We start from the raw sequence: 22,630 nt of genomic DNA on the forward strand, positions 1-22,630 counted from the left end.
CTGTTACTGTGTCAAACTAGCTCTGGAAACCAGAAATCTGCCCTCTTGTGGGTAAATCTGTATTATGTACCTCAGTCACTGTATTTTATTTGAATGACAACTAGAGGATATTCAATCATTCTCTTTCTGACTTTCTCTCTCATTCTTTAAGTGTTTGGGATTGAGGGTTTTTTTAAGGACAGTTTATGGACTGATAACTAGCAGAGATTTATGTAGTAACTATCAAGAAAAGTAGTTTATTGCAAAATGTGGAAGTTTAAAACTGGCTATGAGGCACGGCTTCTTAAATTTCTAATAGCATGCTTACTGATTTCAAAGAAAATTAAAAGTCCACTGCTCACCAGAATTACAAAATAGCTAATAAATAAGTTGTACTGGTTTACTTTGAGTGTGCAGCTGCAGAAATCAGCTTTGATCATGGTGCTGTGGTTACATCAATATGCTGCTACTCAACTACTTTTTAAAGTATTTTCATTTTAAATAAAGATTTAATTAAATAAAACATAACTGTATTTAAAGTATTCTTTTTAATAGAATGCTTTTAAGAAAGAAAAATATAGAGACCTAATACCATAGGCCTTCTTTAAAATTTAATTCTAATCCACCTAATTTTATCTCTGATCTTCTTCTTGGAAATATATTAAGGTCAGTCATATATAAGTTATTTTTTAAATGCAAAGATATAAGTTAAAGAATACTTGAGTACAAGGAATGAAGCATAAAGATACATAGGGAATTTCTGAATCCTGAGGTTGGTTATTTATCTTTGTGTGACTACTGAGCCTGTGTATTACTGCACATGAACAGATTTTTCCCTTCATTTTTGATTTTCACTGTTCTCATGCATGCATACAGCTAAGCTGTGGAAGAAGTAGTATTTTAAATGCAGAGCTTGACCTCCATATGATAACCAGGGGTCAGATTTCTCTTGTCATTTCATTGATAGGTGCTGCAATATCTGAAAAAATACAATTGTAGTTTGTTTATTTTTTCTTGGATTTTTGTGGGGTATATATATATTTTTTTCATTTGTTTCCTTGGGTTGTGGTTTTTTTTTTCCTTCTATGGTTGTAGTCTTTCTTCTTTTCACTGGGTAATCACTGAGTCATTACCTAAATTGTTCACAACTTACTTTCATAGAATCATAGAACAGTTTTGGTTGGAAGGGACCTTCAAAGGTCATCCAGTCCAATCCCCCTGAGAGGAGCAGGGACATCTCCAACCAGATCAGGTTGCTCAGAGCCCCCTCTAACCTGGCCTTGAACGTTTCCAGGGATGGGGCATCCACCACCTCTCTGGGCAACCTGTTCCAGTGTTCCACCACCCTCATTGTAAAATTTTTTTTTCCTGATGTCCAGTCTGAATCTATCTGCCTCTCTTTTAAAACTATTACCACTTGTCCTTTCATCCTCTTTTTGTCCCTTTAATTTTACCCATGCCTGTCAATCTCTCTAAAGTGTTGGGGTTTTTTTGCTGTTAGTTTTCCACTCTGCCATTAATTCAGTACTATGGTGAGAAACACAGAATATGCAGAGAGATGAATTGTAGAGAGGACCCACATGACACAGCGGAAACCTTGTGTCACTGAAGGCAGTCAGTATTTTCTATGTCCATGTTATGCACTGTTTTACCAAACACATGTTTACTTTCTCCTTTAAAAAAAAATAAACCCACACCGAAAAACCCAACAGCCCACCGCATTTTACAATTAACATTTTAATGGAAATTTTGTTTGGAATATTAATTTGCAGTAAAGGAGAATATACATAGTTGACATACACAAAAACAAAAAGGGAAGAAGATAACATCCAGAAGTACCACTTTAAATGTGTACTTGTTATCCGTAGAATAAACTTTTAAAATATTACTTTCCTGGCTATCTTGGCTTTGCTTCATTTTGTTATTGTGTCTTATGATGTTAGTTCTTTCAGATATTATTCTCAATATGTGCTACCATTTCATTGTTTTCCTTTCACTGAGTAGTTCTTTGTATTAGTTCCTTTATGCACTTCTTCTTCCCTGAAATGTCTTTTACGATATCCATTATTTATTTTAAAGAAGCAAGAGCCTAAATACATATATACTGAATATGTAAGACCTCCTTTGCATCTATGTAAATTTTATTTCTTCTTCTCTGTTTGAACTGCTACACTGCACTCTCATGCATTGTTTGAAAGCTTTGCAGTGCAGCAGTTCTTCGATTCCTTCAGTTCAGCTAGTATAACTAAATTTCATTTTTTTCAATTTAGAGGTAGAATTGCTGTACTACATGCAATAGCTGCTGTACAAAGTTGATGATGTAGAATTTTCTAAATATTGAAAAATGTTGTTTATCCTTGACTAACTGTGAGCTGCTACAGTGTAGTAATTTTAACTCGTTACAGTTGAGGAATGAAAAAAAACCTAAATCACACAACAAAACTTGTCTGTCAGTCGAGCCTGTAAATATTGCATGCAGTTCTGATGTTTTGTATTAAATAAACTATCTCATCTTGAGCTGTCAATTTTTTCCCCTAACTACCTGATATTTTAAATTCCTCATATTCTCAAGTGGCATCAAATTCAAGTTCTGGTTTCACTAGATCTAGGTTTCTAGTTCTGGAATTGAACCCCACTTTGCTTGTCAGTTGTATAACTGTCGTGGTTTAGCTACAGTCAGCGATCAAGTACCACACAGCTGCTCGCTCACCGTCCCCCTCCCTAGTGGGTGGCGAAGAGAATCGGGAAGAAAAGAAAACTCGTAGGTTGAGATAAAGACACTTTACTAGGATAACAAAGGAGAATATAATAATATAAATATATAAATAATAGGAATAATAAAAAAGAAAACAATACAAAATGAATTATGCGCAATTTCTGCCCAATTTCTGCCCAATTTCTGCCCAATGACCCAGTGACCAATACAGCCCATCCCAAGCTGCAATCACGGAATGAAAAAAAACCTGAAAACAATTCCGGAACAATTCCAAACAATGAGAGAAAAGCAAGACAGCTCACCAACCCATCCCCACTTAAATACTGTGTGTGACGTTTATGGCATGGAATACTCTCTTTGGCCAGTCTGGGTCAACTGTTCTGGCTGTATTCCTCCCAGCTTCCTGTACCTGGACGTTAGTGAAACATGGGAAGCTGGACAGGGTCTATGATCTCTTCAGCAACAAGTCAATGTGTTTATCAATGTTCTTCACATATGAAATCCAAAACATCTCAGCTACTGAAAGGAAAATTAACTCCATCCCAGCTGAAATTAGGACAATAATGGAAGCAATTTTGTTCTCAACACACCGGATGTCATATTTGGACTTAGATGTTCCTATGTGCTTTCTTCATATTGTGTTTGTTGTATAAACTAACCCCATGACTTAATCCCATGAGTCTGTCTTTGTCTTTAGTTTACTTTTATATGTTTACTCACATCATCATACTTAGAAAAACCTCGTAATGTAAGAGACAGACTTCTTGAATCGCTGTGCTTAGTTCTCAGCTGTTGCAGGCAACTATTGTAACACCTGTATGATCCGTCTTTAAAGTAATGGTGTTGCTTTAAAATAATGATATTGCTTATTTCTAGTACTTATAACAGAAGGCTGTTCCAGAAAGTGGCGGCCATCGTGGTGAGAAGCTCTGTTCTGATTTTCTTCTTGCTTGCATTTATGCCCCCATTTACTGTTGTGTTAGCATTGCCCGTAGCATTCTCCCTTTGTCACCTTCTTTGACTGCCTTAGAGAGAGCAACCACACCGCCGCTTGACTTTGTTTTGTTAGCTGAATAAACCAACTCTTTCTGCTCTCCTCTTACAAAGAAAGTTGACTCTTCTCCTGACCATCCTCTAGCTCACTGCACTTGCTCTGCTCTCAAGTCTGGATCTTGCCAGTCCAGATTTCTTTATTTTGTATCTGTGGAGAAGGTTTCTAATTTAACTGTCTGATTTTGGAGTAATTTTTCCTCTTGAGTATCTGTGTACTTGAATTATTGTGGCAGTAATACAAGGAGAGAATTTGAATTAGTAGTTACAGCCTCTGATATTTGCAGCTTTCCTGGATGATCAGGAAGGGAAAGTGAAAGATTTTCTTTCTCCTTAGGTTTTTTTTTTTGTTTGTTTGTTATTGTTTCTGTGTTACGTACAAGATTTCCAATAAAACTGACTAGTGACATGGCCTTAGTCAGCTTTGGTGCAGTTTCAGTCAGGAGAGAAGAGATCATCAGACATGACCTTTTTATTGTACATACAATTTTTGTGTGAAAAAATGTTCTTCAATTTCTTCACCTTTCAATGAAAATTAAATTCTAGAAGTGTTAGCTGCTGTGAGTTTTTTTCTGGCAGACTCATTGTGGGAAAAGTTAGATAAGTTAGGTCCTCATTTTTTTAGGCATTGCTTATTTATGGAAGTAAGAAACCACTGAGGTTCTGTATATATTGATATTTGTTTCAGATAAAAAAAACCCTTAGGTAGTGTTTGAAACTGCTATGGGTTTTTGAAGGCTGTTTTCTCCTGGATTAAAAACCCCCAAGTACAGGAACCCACACAGCGTATCTATCTGCAGCAGTTTCCTTAACTAGATTTCTGTACCTGTGATGTACTATATTTTTAATAAACAAATGTAATTTTGTAGTGAGAATGAGACTGTGGCAGGTGCAGCAAAGGAAGTCAACTCATTGTCAGTTCTGTTTACCCTCAGTGTTGGTATTTCTTTCAGAGAATTCAGTTGTATGTAGATACAGAAACTTTGAGAAGTTAGCTTCAGTGGTTCATGAGAACTTTGAGCAGAAAAAAGACTTCAGACATTCGGTTTCCTTGTCTCGCTTGGAATTAATACATATTTATTAGTAGTGGTGTTCTATATATTGCCATTGGTGTGGCATAAGATGGAATAAAATAAAAATTACTAAGGAAATGACAATGATCTTTGAGTTTGTTTGTATTGTATATGTAATTCTCAAAAATGTTCACTTGTAAAGTAAGCGTAAGCAAATAATGATTTCAAGTTCTTCAATAGATAGTATGAATGCTTACGGCATAAGTCTTGTTACTGTTTCCCAAACTGTCAACAGAGATACCTGTCTGTAATAGGTAACTGTAAATATATATATATCAAATTTCTTTCTTTTAATTTATTTTGTTTGTCTTCAGAAAATACCATGTTCAATTTTTGCCATTTTGTTAGTATAATAGTGGATTGTATAATCTTTGTAAATTTTTGTTGGTTTGGAACATCAGTTGAAATTATTGCACTGACTTGAAATTTCATTTGGGTTTTTTTTTTTGAGTAGTGTGGACTTCCTTAGAGTTGAGAACTGTCTAGTTAGTGAAAACTGAATGAACAAATTCCTTTTTTTTAGTAGTGGAATATAAACTGTGCTGTTTTACAAGAAAAAAAAAGCACGCTAGTTTAGTGGTGGCTAAACCTTTTTGTGGAGCAGGTGATACATTGTCTGGTAGAGGTTAACCAGACAGTATTCAATATTAGATATTTTCAGATCGATTTTGCAATAGCTACTACTTTAAAAATATACAAAGATTTTCTGTTTGTTGCTTGGTTTACTCCTTAATTTTTGCATCTCTAAATCATTCCTTCTGGTTTTTGCTACCTTCTTCTTACGTGAGAAAATATCTGCAAAACTGGGAAGTGAATATAACAGCTTAAACTGATTATGCATTAAGTGCTATCCACGGCAGAATGAACTAATAGAAGTTCTGTTACCAATTTTTGAGTTGCTACTGTATAACATGAGCAAATTTTCTTTTGATTGCTTGTCTTGCATCACTTTTCGTAGAATCACAGAATCATAGAATAGTTTGGGTTGGAAGGACCCTTAAAGATCATCTAGGTCCAATCCACTTGCCATGGGCAGGGACACCTTCAACTAGATCAGGTTGCTGAGAGCCCACTCCAACCTGGCCCTGAACATTTCCAGGGATGGGGCATCCACCATCTCTCTGGGCAACCTGTTTCAGTGTTCTACCACCCTCATTGTGAAAAATTTGTTCCTTGTACCAAGTCTGAATCTACCTCCTTCTACTTTAAAACCATTACCCCTTGTCCTTTCACAACACGCCCTGCTGAAGAGTTTCTCCCTGTCTTTCCTGTAGGCCCCCTTTAGGAACTGGAAGACCGCTGTAAGGTCTCTCCATAGCCTTGCCTTCTCCATACTGAACAGCCCCACCTGTCTCAGCCTGTCCTCATAGGAGAGGTGCTCCAGCCCTCTGAGCGTCTTCATGGCCCTTCTCTGGACTCATTCCAAAGGTCCATGTCCCTCTTAGACTGGGGACGCCAGAGCTGGATGCAGTACTCCAGATGGGGTCTAAGGAGAGCAGATGAGAGGGGCAGAATCACCTTTATCGACCTGCTGGCCACACTTCCTTTGATGCAGCCCAGGATGCAGTTGGCTTTCTGGGCTGTGAGTGCACATTGCTTTCACCATTTTGGTGAAGGGCTCTGCTTTTGAGACCAGAAGCTTGACTTGTGATTGCTTAATACCATTTGATGTTTAAAATCTACACTGTTCTCCCAACTCTTGACAAAATTTACATAGTATGCAGATGAGGCTGTGGTCTGTGTTTCATTTCTGTTTCTGAATTTAAAATTCTAAAAAAGTAAACTGAGAATTTTCATTTTGTTTTGTTCTCTTTTTTGTTTGTTTGTTTGTTTTAGTGCTTGGGAGATGGGAAGTAATGATAGCTGGCACCTGAACTAAAATATCTGTGTAGGCACTACTATCCCAGAACTTCAGGATGAATGGGGATATGCCTCATGTTCCCATCACGACTCTTGCAGGGATTGCTAGTCTTACAGACCGTAAGTATTTTTCTTTTTCTTGTCTTTGCTATGCTATTTTCTACCTTTTCAGTAAATACTTGCATTAAAAAAAAACTAAAAATACTTTTCTTTTTAAAATTCTTAAAGGTAAATCTGTTCAAAATCACATTTGGCATTATAAATGTAATTTTTTCGTGGTTTGAGTTTTAAAAATCTATTCAAATAAAACATGCCAAGTTAAACATGAAATGAAATGATGTGTAGGTGGAAAACACCCTTAAGGAAATCTGAAACAAAATACAGGAATTCATTGTTTGTTTGGAATATCATTTAGTATCATATCTGAGTACCCCACAAATAAAGAAAAACATATAAAGTACTTCTCTAGAACATACATCTCATGATCTTCACTGAAAAGTGAGAGAGCATTAGGCTGATGCTCAGCTAACTAAAGGGAGTTGTGGAACATGCTGAATGTAATTGAAATCTTGTTCCTTAGTTCTGGGCAACATACAAAATTGCTCTAATTAGTAGATGCAGAGAATGGCTGCTAGAATGGAATTAAGCAACTGAACCTGTGAGTCTTCTTTCTTAGCTGTTGAGGCTACAAAAGCAGCAGATGAGGTATGTGTACTGTCTTTGAATATGTCAGGAAGGCAAAATGCAAGGAAAGAAAAAGAACTGTTTACATTAAAAGCTGATACTAGCACAAAACTAAATGGTTATGTGACCAAAAACATATTTCTAGTGAAAACTAAGACGACATTTATTGTTACTATAATGAGTCCTAAAAGAACCATTGCAATAAGAGCAGTTGGGACGAAGATGCATCTTGTTTATAAAGCATAAGAAAGAGTTTATAGCTCAGTTGTCTGTCTGAGGACAATTGGACTCAGTGACCCAGGTGCTTCTTCTGAGCTCTTGTTTTTATTGTTGAAATTTGGAGACTTTCCCAGAGACCTAGCAATTGAATTTAATTGCCTACAATAAAAAAAGCAGCTGTATGTGAGGAAAAAACCCACTTCTTCATGTCCTTCTGATATTCTGAAATACCAAATTGGAAGATGCTACTTATGTATTTATATGTGTATATATGTATAATTATGTATGTCTAATAAGGGACCATCAGGATGCAAACAGTAAGTTTCCCAGGCTATGGGGCATTTTCCAGAATGAAGTACTTGCAGGTAAGGTTCTAAAGAAAGTAAAAACACTTAACTGGTAGAAGTCGCTGGCCAGACTCCTGGTGGATAAGTTTCTTGAAGCAATGAACTACCTTTGGTGTGATTAGCCCTTGTGTTAAGTGGATTTGCTTCTTTATGTGACATATTTATCTGATCTTTAGAAATGCAGGAGCAGCTGAAAGAGAAAGGCTTGTAACTGCTTCATCTTGTTTTTCTCTGTGTTAAAAAAAGAAACTGGAATGGGCAAGACATGTTGCCCTAAAAACATGGAGGACATGATGACTGGAGGCAGTAGATGCACATTATATAGGGAGAAAAATACTGGAATTCTCCCCCTCCCCCCCCTTTTTTTTTTTAACAAAGAATTTCAAAATATAAAAGAGCCAAAGGAGTATATTTCAATGATTTTTTTTTTCTGAAACTCTTTCTAATGGCTCAGTTAAAACCTTTATCTCAGAGCTATAACCAGCCTGGGAACTTAGTCAGCTTGTTTTGTGGACCCATGAAAGTGACTTTCTTTCTTTCTTTTTGCCCTCTTCTGGCTTACTCTTCTCTTGTCTGTGTAGCTCTGCCAGTCATCTGGTCAGGGCGTCTTGTATGGTACGCTTCCTTGCTGTGTCTGTAGACCTAAGAATGCCCTCTGAAAGTACAGTGTGGTCATTTATAATCTGACTGAAATATTGTGATGAGTGTTTTCATTAAATCTTTTTACCAAGATCTGTGAGTAGGTGTATTGACTAAATGGACCTTTTAGTGGTCATGCCAACCAATGAAACTAGCTTTTTCTTGAGAGCAGGACTTATACAGAAGTAAATACAACAAGAGAAGAATAAACTGAGAATTTAGTGGCTTACATCGGTTTGGTTGCTGGGTTGTTTGGTTTTCTTGGTTGATCGGTGTTTGGTTGTTTTGGTTGGTTTGTTGTTTGGGGTTTTTAAGCTACCCTGACCATACAAAATATGAACACTAAAAAAACACTGAGTATATGCTCAGTGCGCTTACAGTAGTGCACACAATTACAGGGATTTTGCCTGTCCTTCCTTTATCAATGCTTTTGGCTCCAAGAGAAAGCTGCCATAACATACAAAATAACTTAATATTCTGGAATGTTTAGAAGTGTGTTGTTATTCATAGTACTTGCCTTAGCACAGTTAAATATTTACAGTAATATAGTGATATAACTCATGGACATGACTGCATTACATTGATTGAAACAGAGTCCACCGTGTGTGTGTGCACATGTGCTCATGATTTTTAAAAATCTAGAAATCTTCCCTGTATTTTAAATGGAGTTGTCAAGTTTTCGTTCTTAATCACGTGAGGGAGTAAGGAGGTGTCCATATTTGTATACTTCTGTTTCATGAAATGATTCTGAACTTCTTTCTGTTTTCTTATAACAGTTTTGAACCAGCTGCCTCTTCCATCACCTTTACCTGCTACAACAACAAAAAGCCTACTTTTCAATGGACGGATAGCGGAAGAGGTGAACTGCCTTCTGGCTTGCAGGGATGAAAATCTGGTTTCACAGCTCGTCCACAGTCTCAATCAGGTGTCAACAGATCACATGTAGGTATTTTGAACTTCAGCTATATCAGATCACCATCCTTATTTCTTGAAATCAAAATTAACTGGATTGAGCAGGATATTTGTGAGAATCTGAAAATTAGAACATACAGGTATTTTATTACACTTGCTTAGCAGATGAATGCTATGTAAGAGGCAAATATTTCAGTCAGTCAGAAAGTTAATAATTGTCCAGCAGCCTTTGTGCATAACTGTAGGGGTTATTTTATAAATCTGCTGCTTACTCCATTCTTGCTAGTTAGAAGTGCTGACTTTGTGGTATTGATTGTGAAATACTCACTTGTGGTCCACTTCAGTTAAGAGTGCGCATAGACAAAATATGTACCCAGTATTACAGAAGAATATTTTTTTTGAGGCCCCCATGTAAGACCCATGTCAATTTTGCTTAGGTATTGAACTTAAATATTTTAAGAATTGAACTAGTATGTATGCTAATATATTATCTTTTTGTATCTTTTTTGTTCGTGTTTTTTTTTTTTTTCCTAATTTTTCCCAGGCATCCTTTTTTCTAATTTTTTTGCAGGCCTTATTTTGACAACCTTGTCTTTTTCCTACATATTCCAATCAGTTGTTTTGATCAACTGGAAGTAGCTTTTAAAAGTCGTGAAAGCAAACAATAAATGAAAGCATGAATGCATTTATAGAAAATGTTACATTTTTTTATGTTTCAGAGGGAATCCTTTGGTGTTAAAGATATGTCATTTTTCCTTTTTAAAACAGAAGATTCTCAAAGCATTGGGCTGCATCCTGGATGTTATATATTCATGCATGTGTTATTTTCACTCCTACAGTAATATTCTCTTGATGTTATACCACAGCGTTCTTTTATGGAGAAGATCACGATACAGAAGTGGGCATAAGAAAATTTTTGTAATAGTTTGAAACTGACAGCCATGTATATATAAGCATGTAGTAAAAGAAAATAATTTTGAAGACCAGTAGGAATATATCTGCTGCCATTTCTTAAAGAAGGGAGATTAAAAAAAACAGAAGCAGGGAACAGTGCTTTGCAGACTTTTTTTCTATATTTTAACAGTAAATTGTCTTCTTTCATTTTGGTTTTGTCTTTTTGTTGGTGGGTTTTTTTTTCTTTTTTTTTTACTTGACTCATAGTTTCTTATAATTAGAAAATGCATTTGCCTCTTTATTTGCTTACTTCCACAATTCCAGAGAGTTGAAAGATAACCTTGGCAGTGATGATCCAGAGGGAGATATACCAGTCTTGCTGCAGGCTATCCTGGCAAGGAATCCTAATGTTTTCAGGGAGAAAAGCATGCAAAACAGATACGGGGTACAAAGCGGTAAGGATTTTTGATTATTTATTGATTGCATTTTATGTTGTTCTGTAAGTTTAGGGCACCAATACTAACCACATCTCTATACATAGCATGTGATATTTATGCCTTATCTTGTATTCGATAGTGATATACAGCTATGTACCTTGACTTATTCTAAGAGCAGTTGTATTATGATAAGCATGGAAATAAACTCTGCCAAGTATTCTAGTCAAATTAAGCATTTTTTACAAAAAGTTTAATCTCTAGCATGAGTGACTGGATTTTATTTTAAAATAATTTTATTTTAACTTCTTTATGGCTAGGTTAATGTATTTGCTTTAGTAAATAATTGAAGTTGGAAAAATACACCTTGATCTTAACTGAAAACCTGTACGATTATAGCGTGTCACTGCAGTAGCAGTTCTTAATAGTTCTGAGGTAAGGAATAAGGCTGAATGAACCATTCTTAACAGCTCCTCCTTGCCATTCCTCATGTCAGCAATTTGTGATGCTCTGCAGATTTTACCGTTTTGACAGCTGATTCTCTTCTGAAGTGTAGTGAGATATACTGCTGGATAGCAAAGATGAAAAAGGAGAGAGACCAAGCAAAGGATTAACTGGACAGATTCTAGTTGTAGATCTGGAGACTTGCACCTGAAGTATGTTCTTTAAGTATCAAACTATGAAATTAGTAGGAGAATTTCCACAATGTGAGGAAAAAGCTTTGCTAGCACTGTAGACACACAGATAGAAGTGTTACTGGAGTCGACAGGGGATAGAAAATGTAGGGTGTTTCTGAAGGGGAAAAATAACAAAATTACATTATTAGGTTTGTTCACCTAGGCTACTGAGTGAAAAGCTGTATCATATTTTAAAAGAACCTGCTAAGGATAGAACACATAATGTTTCTTGAAAGAAGGCAGAAATTTCCTGGAATGAAAATGTATAAGGCAGTGCTAATTATTTGTAAGTTCATTTGTACATACAACCTGAAATTTAAGCTCTGAAAACAGTCTTCAGATCCTGTGTTTGGCAGTAGCTGTGCCAGAGTATGATTTTTCCAGCTGTGGGAAGAGTTGTCACTGTCCTGCCAGTTTGCAGAGTGGTCTCACAAAGAACATATACTTGAATTAAGAGGTTTCCACCAGTTTTGTAGAGTAAAATAGTTTTTTGCCAGTGCAAAAGGGAGACATTATTTTTGAAATAATCTATTCCAGGAGAGGCTTTTGAAAGAAGACAAAGCTGGTTAATTTCTTCCTAATTTTTGCTAATTCTGTGCTTCACAGGGAGAAACACTTTTGCAGCTTGTTTCAATAGGTTAAGAATAATCCTTAATGAAATAAAAGCACCTGTGTCATTAAATCTGCCTTGGCCTATGCTTGAAGGAAGATATTAGAATAAACAAACAGAATAAAACGTAATTCAACATGAAACTTAGAATCCTAGAATCATAGAGTAGTTTGAATTGGAAGGAACCTTTAAAGGTCATCTTGTCCACCCCCCTTGCAAGGAGCCGGGACATCTCCAACCAGATCAGGTTGCTCAGAGCCCCATCCAACCTGGCCCTGAACGTTTCCAGGGATGGGGCATCCACCTCTTTGGGCAACCTGTTGCAATGTTCCACCACCCTCATTGTGAAAATTTTTTTCCTTACATCAGGTCTGAATCTACCTTCTTCTATTTTAAAACCATTACCCCTCATCCTATCACAGCAGGCCCTGCTGAAAAGTTTCTCCCTGTCTTTCCTATAAGCCCCCTTTAGGTCCTGGAAGGCTCCTATAAGGTCTCCCTGGAGCCTTTTCTTCTCCTTACTGAACAGCCCCACTTCTCTCAGCCTGTCCTCACAGGAGAGGTGCTCCAGCCCTCTGAGCATCTTCGTGGCCTCCTCTGGACTTGTTCCAGCAGGTCCATGTCCTTCTTATGTTGGGGGCTCCAGAGCTGGATGCAGTACTCCAGGTGGTGGGGTCTCACCAGAGCAGAGGGGGAGAATCCCTTTCCTTGACCTGCTGGCTACGCTTCTGTTGACGCAGCCCAGGACGTAGTTGGCTTTCTGGGCTACAAGCATACATTCCGAGCTCATGTTGACCTTATCCATCAGCACACCCAAGTCGTCCTCAGGGCTGCTGTCGATCCATTCTCCTCCCAGCCTGTATTTGTGCTTGCGATTGCCACTGCAAACTTCAGAGAATAGTTGATGTTATTTTAGTAAAGTTAAGAAAGTGGTGTCAGAGAACCAGAAGAGATCAGACTTTCAACTCCTTTGAGTATTTAATTTTATTTTATATAATTCTCAATACTTGTACAAGTGCAAGCATTGCAATGTAATTGTGAAATGTGAAAACTGGAGAGAAAGGAAGAAGAGAGGAAAAGCATAGGAATAGACAAAGCATTTTGAGAGGAAGAAGGCCCTGCAATGAATGTTTGGAAAAGCTAGGTGAAGTGTAACTTCATTTTCAATGGAAAAAGGCCCCACTTTTACATGGTAATAGGTGGATTGTTAAGCTAGATGCTGTCAAATTAGCTGTAACTGTGCCCCACTCAGATCACCAAGGCCAAAGGAGGATATACTAATGTGTTGGGGTGGCAAAGGTTGGGTTTCTTCTGCTTTCTAAACAGATATTTTAATCTCTGTAGAGTCATGATTCGTAGAACAATTGGGAGTTTGGTAGAGATCTTATGTAATGTGTTTTGCCAGCTATTAGAATGAAATTTAAGCTCTTTTCTACTATTTCAAATTCATCTCTTCTGCTTTCCTTACTGTCTTCCTTCTATTTGTCCTTCTGCCTTCTGTTGAATCCAGCATGCGGTGAAGTCAGTGCTGAGTACTGTGACCTAGCGTTTGTAGTATCCAACAATTGAGAAGGAACAAAAGCGGCGGGACCCCCTGTCTATTTGCTTAGCATGCGACAACTCTGTGCACCAGGATCCCTTGAGTGTCAGTTCCAGCATCAGTATGGACAAAACGAACTCAAATTAATTTCTCCTAGCCTTCATTTCTGATGCAAGAACAGCAGGATCACCCGGCTAAATAATTACATGAAACATGCAATAAAATTCCTTGTTCAGTAGAGTTTGTCAGGAAATAGAGGCATCTTTAGAAAGCTAAATAGTATGTTTTGAATTCTTGTGAATATAAGGTAAAGCACAAGCAGAATTCTGTGGTAGTTTTTTTCCCACGTTCATACTGATTTGTAGTTCAACACCAAGTTTAGAGCAAGAATTGTTTTCAGTTATGATGAACAGATAGTGCAAGAAGCATATATTATGTGAACCCTTCTTTCACTTCGTGTTCTGAGCGGGCACTCCCCACCTTCCCACCCTCTTTGCTGACATATTTTGTTTAAAGCAAACCAGCAACAATGTTTGAACTCTTATTCCGTATCTTTTGATACAATCCCATTGTCAGAACAGGCTTCATACAACTTAGATTTCTAGCTCAGATTTTTAGTTGGATTTTTCAGACTATTACCAGATTGTCTGAACAGAGTGAGTCACATCATGATACGGCACCAGGCCTAACTTAGTACAGGGGCAAAATGTTAATTTTATTTTAGACCTTTTTGATCAGATGACATAGCAAGTTCTAGATGCCATCTTGCAACTACATGTCTCACATCTTATAGTGTATGAATGAAGCACATACCTTTATTTTACATTAAGATATTATTTAGTTTCAATTTTCATATTTTTTTCTCTTTTCATTCTGAACACTTTGGCTTTGTCTTTCAGCAGATATGTGTGGGAAGATCAGCTAAAATAGAATGTTGCAATAGGTTAATATTAATAGCATTGCTTAGGGTTCAGAAAGGACTTAATATTTACTTTAAGCTATTTATCAGAACTTTTGGATTTGGGGGGATTAAAATCCTATGCATCTTTCCAGAACCATCAATTATTTGGATAATTTTTTTTTTCATTTAGACAAGAGTTCAAGTGCAGATGTGCCTGTAAAAGGGAAAAACTTTGCAGACATGGTTTCAGTGAGAGTGTATATTTAACTGAAAAATGACGTGTTGGCAAGCAAATCCTAGCTTAAGCATGCATGATGCTGTAGTACAGTTTAATTGTACAAGACTTTTTCTGTGACCTTGAGCTGTGTTTTTATGTAGTGCATTCTTTGCCATTTACAAGGAATGCTGAAATAGATTGATATGTATCACTTTTTCCAAGCAAAGAAGTTATAGTCAAGACTGAGAGTGTATGTTAAGGAAACTCATTCTGGTATTGTTACTACTTGGATGGTATTTTTTCAAATCCAGACATGACCAACATTCAAAATTAAGGTTGCATTTAAAAGAAATTCATAAATATTTTATGTACAGAAATGCACAGCGGAGCCATAAATATGCTGCTTAGTGATATGACAACAATGTAAAAAAACGTACAAGAAGATATTTAGTGCTAATGGCCACAGACTAATCTGAGCTCCTTTTTTAGACTAAATGTTTGGGGCTGATTCTTATTTCTTTCTCATTATGTCATTACTTGTTACCTGTCTGGAAACTTTGGAAACATTGGGTTGTTTTTTTTTTTTATTATTGGCTAGTTGTTAGCTTTTGGTTTGTGATTTGTTGTGGGGTTTTTTTCTGCTTTTTTCTTTTAAGTTGCCTAGATTGTGCCTCCCATGTCCCGACCCCCTCAACAGAGATAGAGAAATGAGACTTATCTGTTATAGAATAAGTTTTAGGTTTTTTTAAAAATCACATTAAAAATTAATTCATTTATATATTTTCTGACGTTCTTTTAAACCAAAAACTACTACATCTGCAGCTCAAAACATGTTCTAAATTTAGGGAGAAGAAAATAAGTAGATATATTTTTAAAGTATTTTATAAGTGCAGTCTGCGCTTTAAGCATAAAATGAAACTTTGTCAGTGTACTTCATGCTCATATTGGCACATTCTGTCAGCTTTCTGTACATAAATGTTAAGGGTGAGTAGTTTGACTAAAACACTGTACCTAGCTGCCGTGGGAGTGGGAGTGAGAGGCCGGCGGGCGGGGACGCACCGGGCGCTGCCTCCAGCAGGAAATCACCGGAGTTTCCTCCTCACCTGCCTGTACGTGAGGCAACCGCTGTCCTTCAGACAATTTCTGGAGGAGTTGAGGAGTCCCTTTCTGTTACTCGGGACAATGAGTGTCCTTTGTATTGACGTATAAAGGTCTCTGGGGTTTTTTTCAGCACAACATGGAACTTTCACTCCTGCTCTGGACTAGTTTTCGTGTGCTAATGTACTTGGAGTGCAGCACTTCACACCTGCCGGGAGGTAGTAACGGCTGCATTCCTGGGGGTTTATCACATCTCTGCTGGGGAGAGGGGAAGAGAAAAGCGGATGACAGGGAGGATTTCTGAAACTAGTTTTGCTTGTGTGAATATTGCGGTAATTGAAATCGGTGATAGCAATTGAAGGATTGACACACTTCGGATTGGGGACCTCTGTCATTCTGCTGACTAACCTTTGGTTTTAAATATTTGTCCTACTAGTATGCTTCTGCCCATGGCTATGGATCACTTGCTGCGGCTTCCCAGACTGCAATATGCACGTGAATTCTGTCACTGTTTTGACTGCAAGACATTACATTCTGTCATTAAAATGACTTAAAAATTCATTTAAGTTTTTGTGTTTCTGCATCACTTCAACTTCCACTGTCATACTGTTGTTAGGGAATTCTTTATCCCTGTATTGAAAAGAGGGAAAAAAGGTTCCTTTAAATACTCCTTAATAATGATGTGAGTTAGAATAGACTAGCATGTTTCATTTTAGGAGACCTACAATGATCATCTAGTCCAATTGCTTAACCACTTCAGGCCTGACCAAAAATTCACGCAAATTCTTAAGGGCATTGTCCATATATTTCTTAAATAAGTTAGTTTCAAGCATATTGGTACTTGTGGCCTAACAACTAGTACAATTTTCAAAGCTTGACTGTGAGAATCTACAGGCTGTAGGAGTCTACAGTTGGAATATTGGTTCTGTTTTGCAACTGAAATATTTCAGCAGCTTCTTTGGTAACATCCCTTGTAAAGTGTAGTGGAGATGCAATAGAAAGCTTTTCTCCCTGGGGAAAAAGGAACCACTAAGGCATGGGAACAGTGAGAATAACTTGCAGCACTTAGCCCAAGATGCTTGTTTGCTGTAATTGCTCTAAAAATGGGAGATAAGTTTTCTGTGTTCTTCTAACTTGTGAAGTTTCTGAATCTTTCACTTAAGGGCACAATGAATACTTTACACTGTACGGTACAGCCCGGGGTATGGAATATATGTCCAGTTATAAATTGTTTCTATTTACCAGTAGTTTTTGGCTTGGGGAGCCCTAAGGAACAAAGGAAGGAGCTACTGTTAATACTTATAACCAAATTAACGCTACTTTAGGGAACACTTTTTTATGTTATGATATAAAATGGTTATCTTACATGGAATCAATGATTTCTAATGTTTCCTAACAGTTGTGGGTAGATGATGTTAATGTCTTTACAGTTTATGATCTCTGTGTATATACTGATTTCTGAAATGAGAGACTTAATTGATTAGAAGGAAATGTCTGTAAAGTAATGCTGCTATCTTCTTTTTAATAGGGATGATGATGTCACAGTTTAATATTTCTCAGAATTCCATGCGTGGTAGTCCTGCATCTTCCAATTATCAACAAACCACTATCTCACATAGCCCTTCCAGGTAATGCTTACTTGTAAATGGGGTGGAGGGGCAGCAAACTGCAGATTCCTCCTACAGTGACAGTCAGTTCTTGTTTCAAGCATGTGAGTGGAAGGTGATCAGTGTCAAGACAAATTTTGCATTTGTCTGATGGCAGAGTGAGTTTCTTCAGCTGGCAAAGAAATGTCTTTCTGTCAGTGAAATCCTTGTGTTCTAAGGATTAGTCATGATTATCCACTCTATATCCCTCCTGTAATTTTGGTAAACTTTCTTTTTTGCTTAAGGAGTCCCACTGCCTCCTGCCATCCCTCCAGCTGTTTTCTGCCTGCAGCACAGGCTGAGACCAGTGGCAGGAGGATAGGAGAGGAGAGACTGTGTTCAAGCATGTGTAACAGTACCAGTGTGACAGAAGAATGGGAAAGAATGCTTGTAAAAGCATGGAGTACTGTTGTAACAGTTATACAAAAAGCCACTCAGAGCAGGATATTGGCCCAGTAGGCCAGTCTTCCAGCAGCATCCTCATCAACTTTCTGGTTCTTTTCCAAACTTCTGAGTGTTGGCAAGTAGCATGTACCTATAGTCCAGGCCTTTATTAATGCAATAAAGGACTCTGAACTAGAGGAAAGAGTTCTCTGTGTAGTTTCAGCCAGTTACTGGGCTTTAACAGATTTCATCTTTAAACTTATTTCACATTTAACTTCAAGTTTCTGTAATTGTTTTGGTAAATGAAGTGCTCTGTATCTGCACAAAAGCCAATACACTTTTAGTTTTATATTAAAAGCCATACTGAAGAAGGTTTTTTTAATTTTTAATACTACAATGAATATTACAAAGTCGTCTTGAAATCCTTGCAAAATCCTTGTGTTAAATTGCTATTTCTTTCTGTGGAAGCCCACCTTCATAGAGTTACTATCTAGAACTGATGGTTGTGAACATGTCATGTACTTTCTAAAGTATTTATTTGGTTTATTTTTATTTTGAAAAGCTCATATAAGAACATAGGTTATAATGTGCATGTATTATTGTCACATGTTATTTTTATGGCTTCCTATCTGTAGGATCAGTCTTAAGATAAAGCCAGTGAAAGAATAAGTTGTATTCAGTGGACTTTGGGTTAGTTCCTACCTAACTGCCTATCACATTCCTGTATCTTGGCAGTATAGTTCTATTAGGTAAAGTTCTTTGAAATCTTACTGGAAAAATCCTGTTAAGAGTAGATGGCTCCTTGTTAATCCTAGTGACCTAGTTGTTAATTGAAACATAGCTGTCACTTCCCTTCAAACTTCTAGGACTAATTTTTGGAAATTGCAGATCTTATTTGTGTCATTGTTTCCTTTCCCTGCGTGGAGGTCTTATGAATACTTTTTATTCTATTCTTTACTTTTACTAATGCAGTACCTAAGCTGTGGTTGTTAAGTAATAATTAAAGTTGGGAAGGTATTGATAGCTTAAAATACTGCTTTTGAGGGAGATTCTTGATTGTGTTTGAATTTTGTATCTTTAAAAAGGTGAAATGTTCTGAATGTATAATATTCCAAAAGAATAAATTTGTCTAAATTAGCTTTTCCAACTTTTAAAAACTTTTAAAAATTTTATTTTTAGCCGGTTTGTGCCACCACAGACAAGCTCTGGTAACAGATTTTTGGCACAACAGAACAGTCCAGTGCCTAGTCCATATGCTCCTCAAAGCCCTGCAGGGTACATGCCATATTCACATCCTCCAAGTTATACACCACATCCTCAGATGCAGCAAGGTAAGTCTGAGATGTTTTTTTTATTCTCCTGTATCACGTCAGCTTTACCTTCATGTACATGTTTCCTGGCTTTCTACTTTCTTTGAAGGAGTCACAGGCTTTATGCAAATCTTTGCTTTCCTAACTGTGCAGAGTAGTAGTATATACTTTATTTTTTGAAAATAGAAGAAGAAAAGCTAAAACACATATTCATGTTGCATTGCTCTGCTATATACACCCATTTTGCTTAGTTAACATGTGTATATGACAATACAAAAAAATCAAAACAAACTAAAAACTTTTATTTGTTAGCTATGGCTGTCATTTATCTGTACTAGCGAAAACCTCATTGTTGTTATGTAACATAACTTTTGCTGCCAGCTTATTTAGCCTTACCAAACCTTTGTAGTGTCAACTAGATTAGTTGTAAGTTGGCTAGAATTATGCTCAAGGTGTGCAGTAACTGGCAAAGATGACCTTCAGAATGAATGGATTTCTTTGTTCTTCCCCTTTCTAAAAACAATCTTGAACAACATTAACACTGTTAAAGTATCTAGGCATTTTTTTTGTTGGTAAGTAGAATTCTTACTGGATTCTTTTAAATCATTTACTCTTAAAGTTTTGCATTGTGCTTAGAATATATATAACTGTTCTGTATATGATTTTGTATGTCTCATAAACACTTTGGTCATCACTAAAGGAAGTGAATACAAATTATATAGAGGAACACAAAGTTCTCTATAACCAGTAAGAATTTGATACTGACTGTAATTAGGACAGATGTGGAGAGAAACTTGGCTAATTTGCGCATGGAATTTAGGTTTTAAATCCTCTTGAAAATTAAAATCTTAAGATATCGAATTTTATTCAAGGCATTTGTGGCAAAAGGATTAAATAAAAAAGCTAGATTCTTACTCACATTCCAGACCTCTTGCATCCAACTCATTACTATCTGCTGTTATGATATTTTCTCTGAAACTTTGAGTTAATGAGTGTGTGAATGTGTCGGTATAGTTACTTATATTTTTTGTGTTTCAGCTTCAGTATCCAGTCCCATTGTCACAGCTGGGATGAGGAATCTCCATGAAAGTAAAGTTTCAAGTCAGTTGTCTGGAAATTCAGCTAATCATCATGCTGATAATTCTAGACATGGCTCAAGTGAAGACTACCTGCAGATGGTGCACAGACTAAGTAGTGATGTATGTTACCTAAATCAGTTTATTATAATAAAGCAGATATTTATTATGGTAACGCAAGTACATGTTTAGCTGCCTTAGAAGTCAGATATTTTAGCTTTTTGTTGTTGATGTAAAAAAACACTGAAAATATATTTCAATTTCAGATGTGTACACTCAGCCATGCAACCTTAATGTGTGAGATTAAATTTTTTTCTAGATCTCTCTTTCCCCTGGAACCATCTGTAACATTAATTCTGATGAAATTAGGAAAATCTCATATGTGAGTTTCTTTTAAAGAAACGGTAGAGTGTCTCTGCAATTACTGTAGCAATATGTTGATGCAAACAATATGAGATTCTAAGAAGGTGTATATTTCAAGTTGTCTCTCTGAAGATGTCCACAACTGTCAATTAGACTTGACATATTTCAATAACCTATTGGGTAATACAGTGCTGTTGTCAAAGGCAAGAATTCCTATGGACGTTTTTTCTTACTGGTCTATTATGTGCTTTTTTGGCCTGGTTTCTTTGTAAGAAGCTCCCTTAGTGACTTTTTCATGTGGGAGACATTCTTTCTGAAATCTTCAATCTAAAGGAAAAAAAACTCAACTTTCTCACACTTTTTTTTGAACTACTGATTGATTTTTTTTCTTAAAGAGCACCTCATTCTGCGGGTGAAGCTTATTGGGATTCTTAAAATTTTGGCACACAATCTCTTAACAGCTCTTAAGCACATGAGTTTCAATTTTATCTTTTCACCAAAACCGGGTGGCAAGCAGGCCTTTTTTTTTTTTTTTTTTTCCTTTAGTGATTGTGTATGTGGTTTATTTAGCTTACAAAAACCATGGACTACTCTTGTCTTCCTAAACTAACTTGTGGAAGCAAAAGTGTGGTATTCAATGACTGTACCGTTTACACCAGGCTCCCAAAATCCGTTGGCAGGATTAATACAGTAGAATAACTCCAAGAACTCCAAGAGAGTTATTAGCTCTAGTACTCTTTTTTTTTTTTTTTTTTTTTTTAGTGCAAGAATTATGCTGGTTAAAAATATTAGCTAAGAAGTAGTATCTTAAACAACAGAGTATTGTAATGAAGGAAGCTATCATGATACACGATCATCAGATGTTTTTCTTAGTCACTGCTTTGGCAACGCAATTTCTTCAAAATAGGAAGCTATTTTTGGCATTAAATGTACATGTATCCCCCACCTATGCTAAAGGTATACTATCAAGAGAACCTTGGTTTTGTTAAGAGAGGATTTTTTGAAAACTTCAATATTAGGATAATTTATTTCATAATTTTTGAAGAGGAAGTGTTTAAAAATATTAATCTCTAATTTTGTGATTGAAGCAATGGAACCACATCCTAGTTCTTGAAAACTTAGAAATGAAATTCTTTCAGAATGGACAGACTATGAAAAGAAAGCGTAGCCTCATTGGTTGGTTTAACTGGAGAAATACTAACTGGAAAATGTAGTAAACATTGCAGACTTGCACTATTAAATCTTTGTGCATTTTCTTAATGGAGCGTATTTGTTAGATTTATTTTATTTGTAGTTATACTTGTAAAAGCTGATTTTAATATCTGTCATGCAGGAAACAGTTTGAAAAATATGAACTAATTAAAAGTTTTGCATCTGTGTATAATAATAAGCTTAATAATAATGTTGCAGCCTTTTCGGAAGCAGTGTGACCTTTGGCAAAGATAGTTATGAATGAGGATCATGAAATCATAAACCTTTAAAAATTTAGTTATTATTATTCTTAGTTTTAGGATTTTACTGCTTTAAAAATGTGAATAGTTGCAGTATATTCTGTGTCTGTGATACAGGATTCTGCAAAATCAGCAAGTACACCCTTGAAGGTTCACTACACATACACTCAATTTAGGGATGATTTTTCTGTAAACTTGAGAGCATTCCTAGAATGTAAGTTTGTGTTTACATCTCACCATTTGTTGAAGCTCTGAGTTAGGATACTGTAAATGAGCACTTCTGAAGGCTTGTCAGCAACAATAGGAATGGCGTGTGTACTCAATAGGTCATCCACCTAGTTAGTCTGTTTAGTTGATTTAATAAAAGTCGCCTTTGCCTACGTCCTTGCCAGTCAAGGGTAGAGGACCTCTCCTGTCCTAATAAAACATATATGCTAAAAAGTTACTAAGCTTTTTTTTTTTTTCAGTATTTTGTTGTTTGGGGTTTTTTTTAATTTATTGCAAGTCAAAGGTAAAAGGCTGTTTTGTAAAAAATCAGCTCCATAATTGC

The 22,630-nt window shown here is 36.5% G+C and overlaps 1 protein-coding gene across 4 annotated transcripts in view; it reads left to right on the forward strand.

The window, feature by feature from the left end:
* NIPBL (NIPBL cohesin loading factor) overlaps positions 1-22,630 on the forward strand; it is a 168,595-nt gene that overhangs the window by 62,131 nt on the left and 83,834 nt on the right. For all 4 annotated transcript variants that reach the window (XM_086770042.1, XM_086770041.1, XM_086770043.1 and 1 more), the window contains exons 2-7: positions 6,655-6,798; positions 9,344-9,509; positions 10,698-10,828; positions 17,379-17,478; positions 19,060-19,211; positions 20,229-20,389. In XM_086770042.1, the coding sequence (XP_086626168.1) occupies positions 6,735-6,798; positions 9,344-9,509; positions 10,698-10,828; positions 17,379-17,478; positions 19,060-19,211; positions 20,229-20,389 (774 nt within the window). In that variant the 5' untranslated portion in view covers positions 6,655-6,734. The remainder of the gene's footprint in view (positions 1-6,654; positions 6,799-9,343; positions 9,510-10,697; positions 10,829-17,378; positions 17,479-19,059; positions 19,212-20,228; positions 20,390-22,630) is intronic.

Source organism: Chlamydotis macqueenii, chromosome Z (assembly GCF_036417535.1).
Source record: "Chlamydotis macqueenii isolate bChlMac1 chromosome Z, bChlMac1.mat, whole genome shotgun sequence".
NCBI classification, from domain to species: Eukaryota; Metazoa; Chordata; class Aves; order Otidiformes; family Otididae; genus Chlamydotis; species Chlamydotis macqueenii.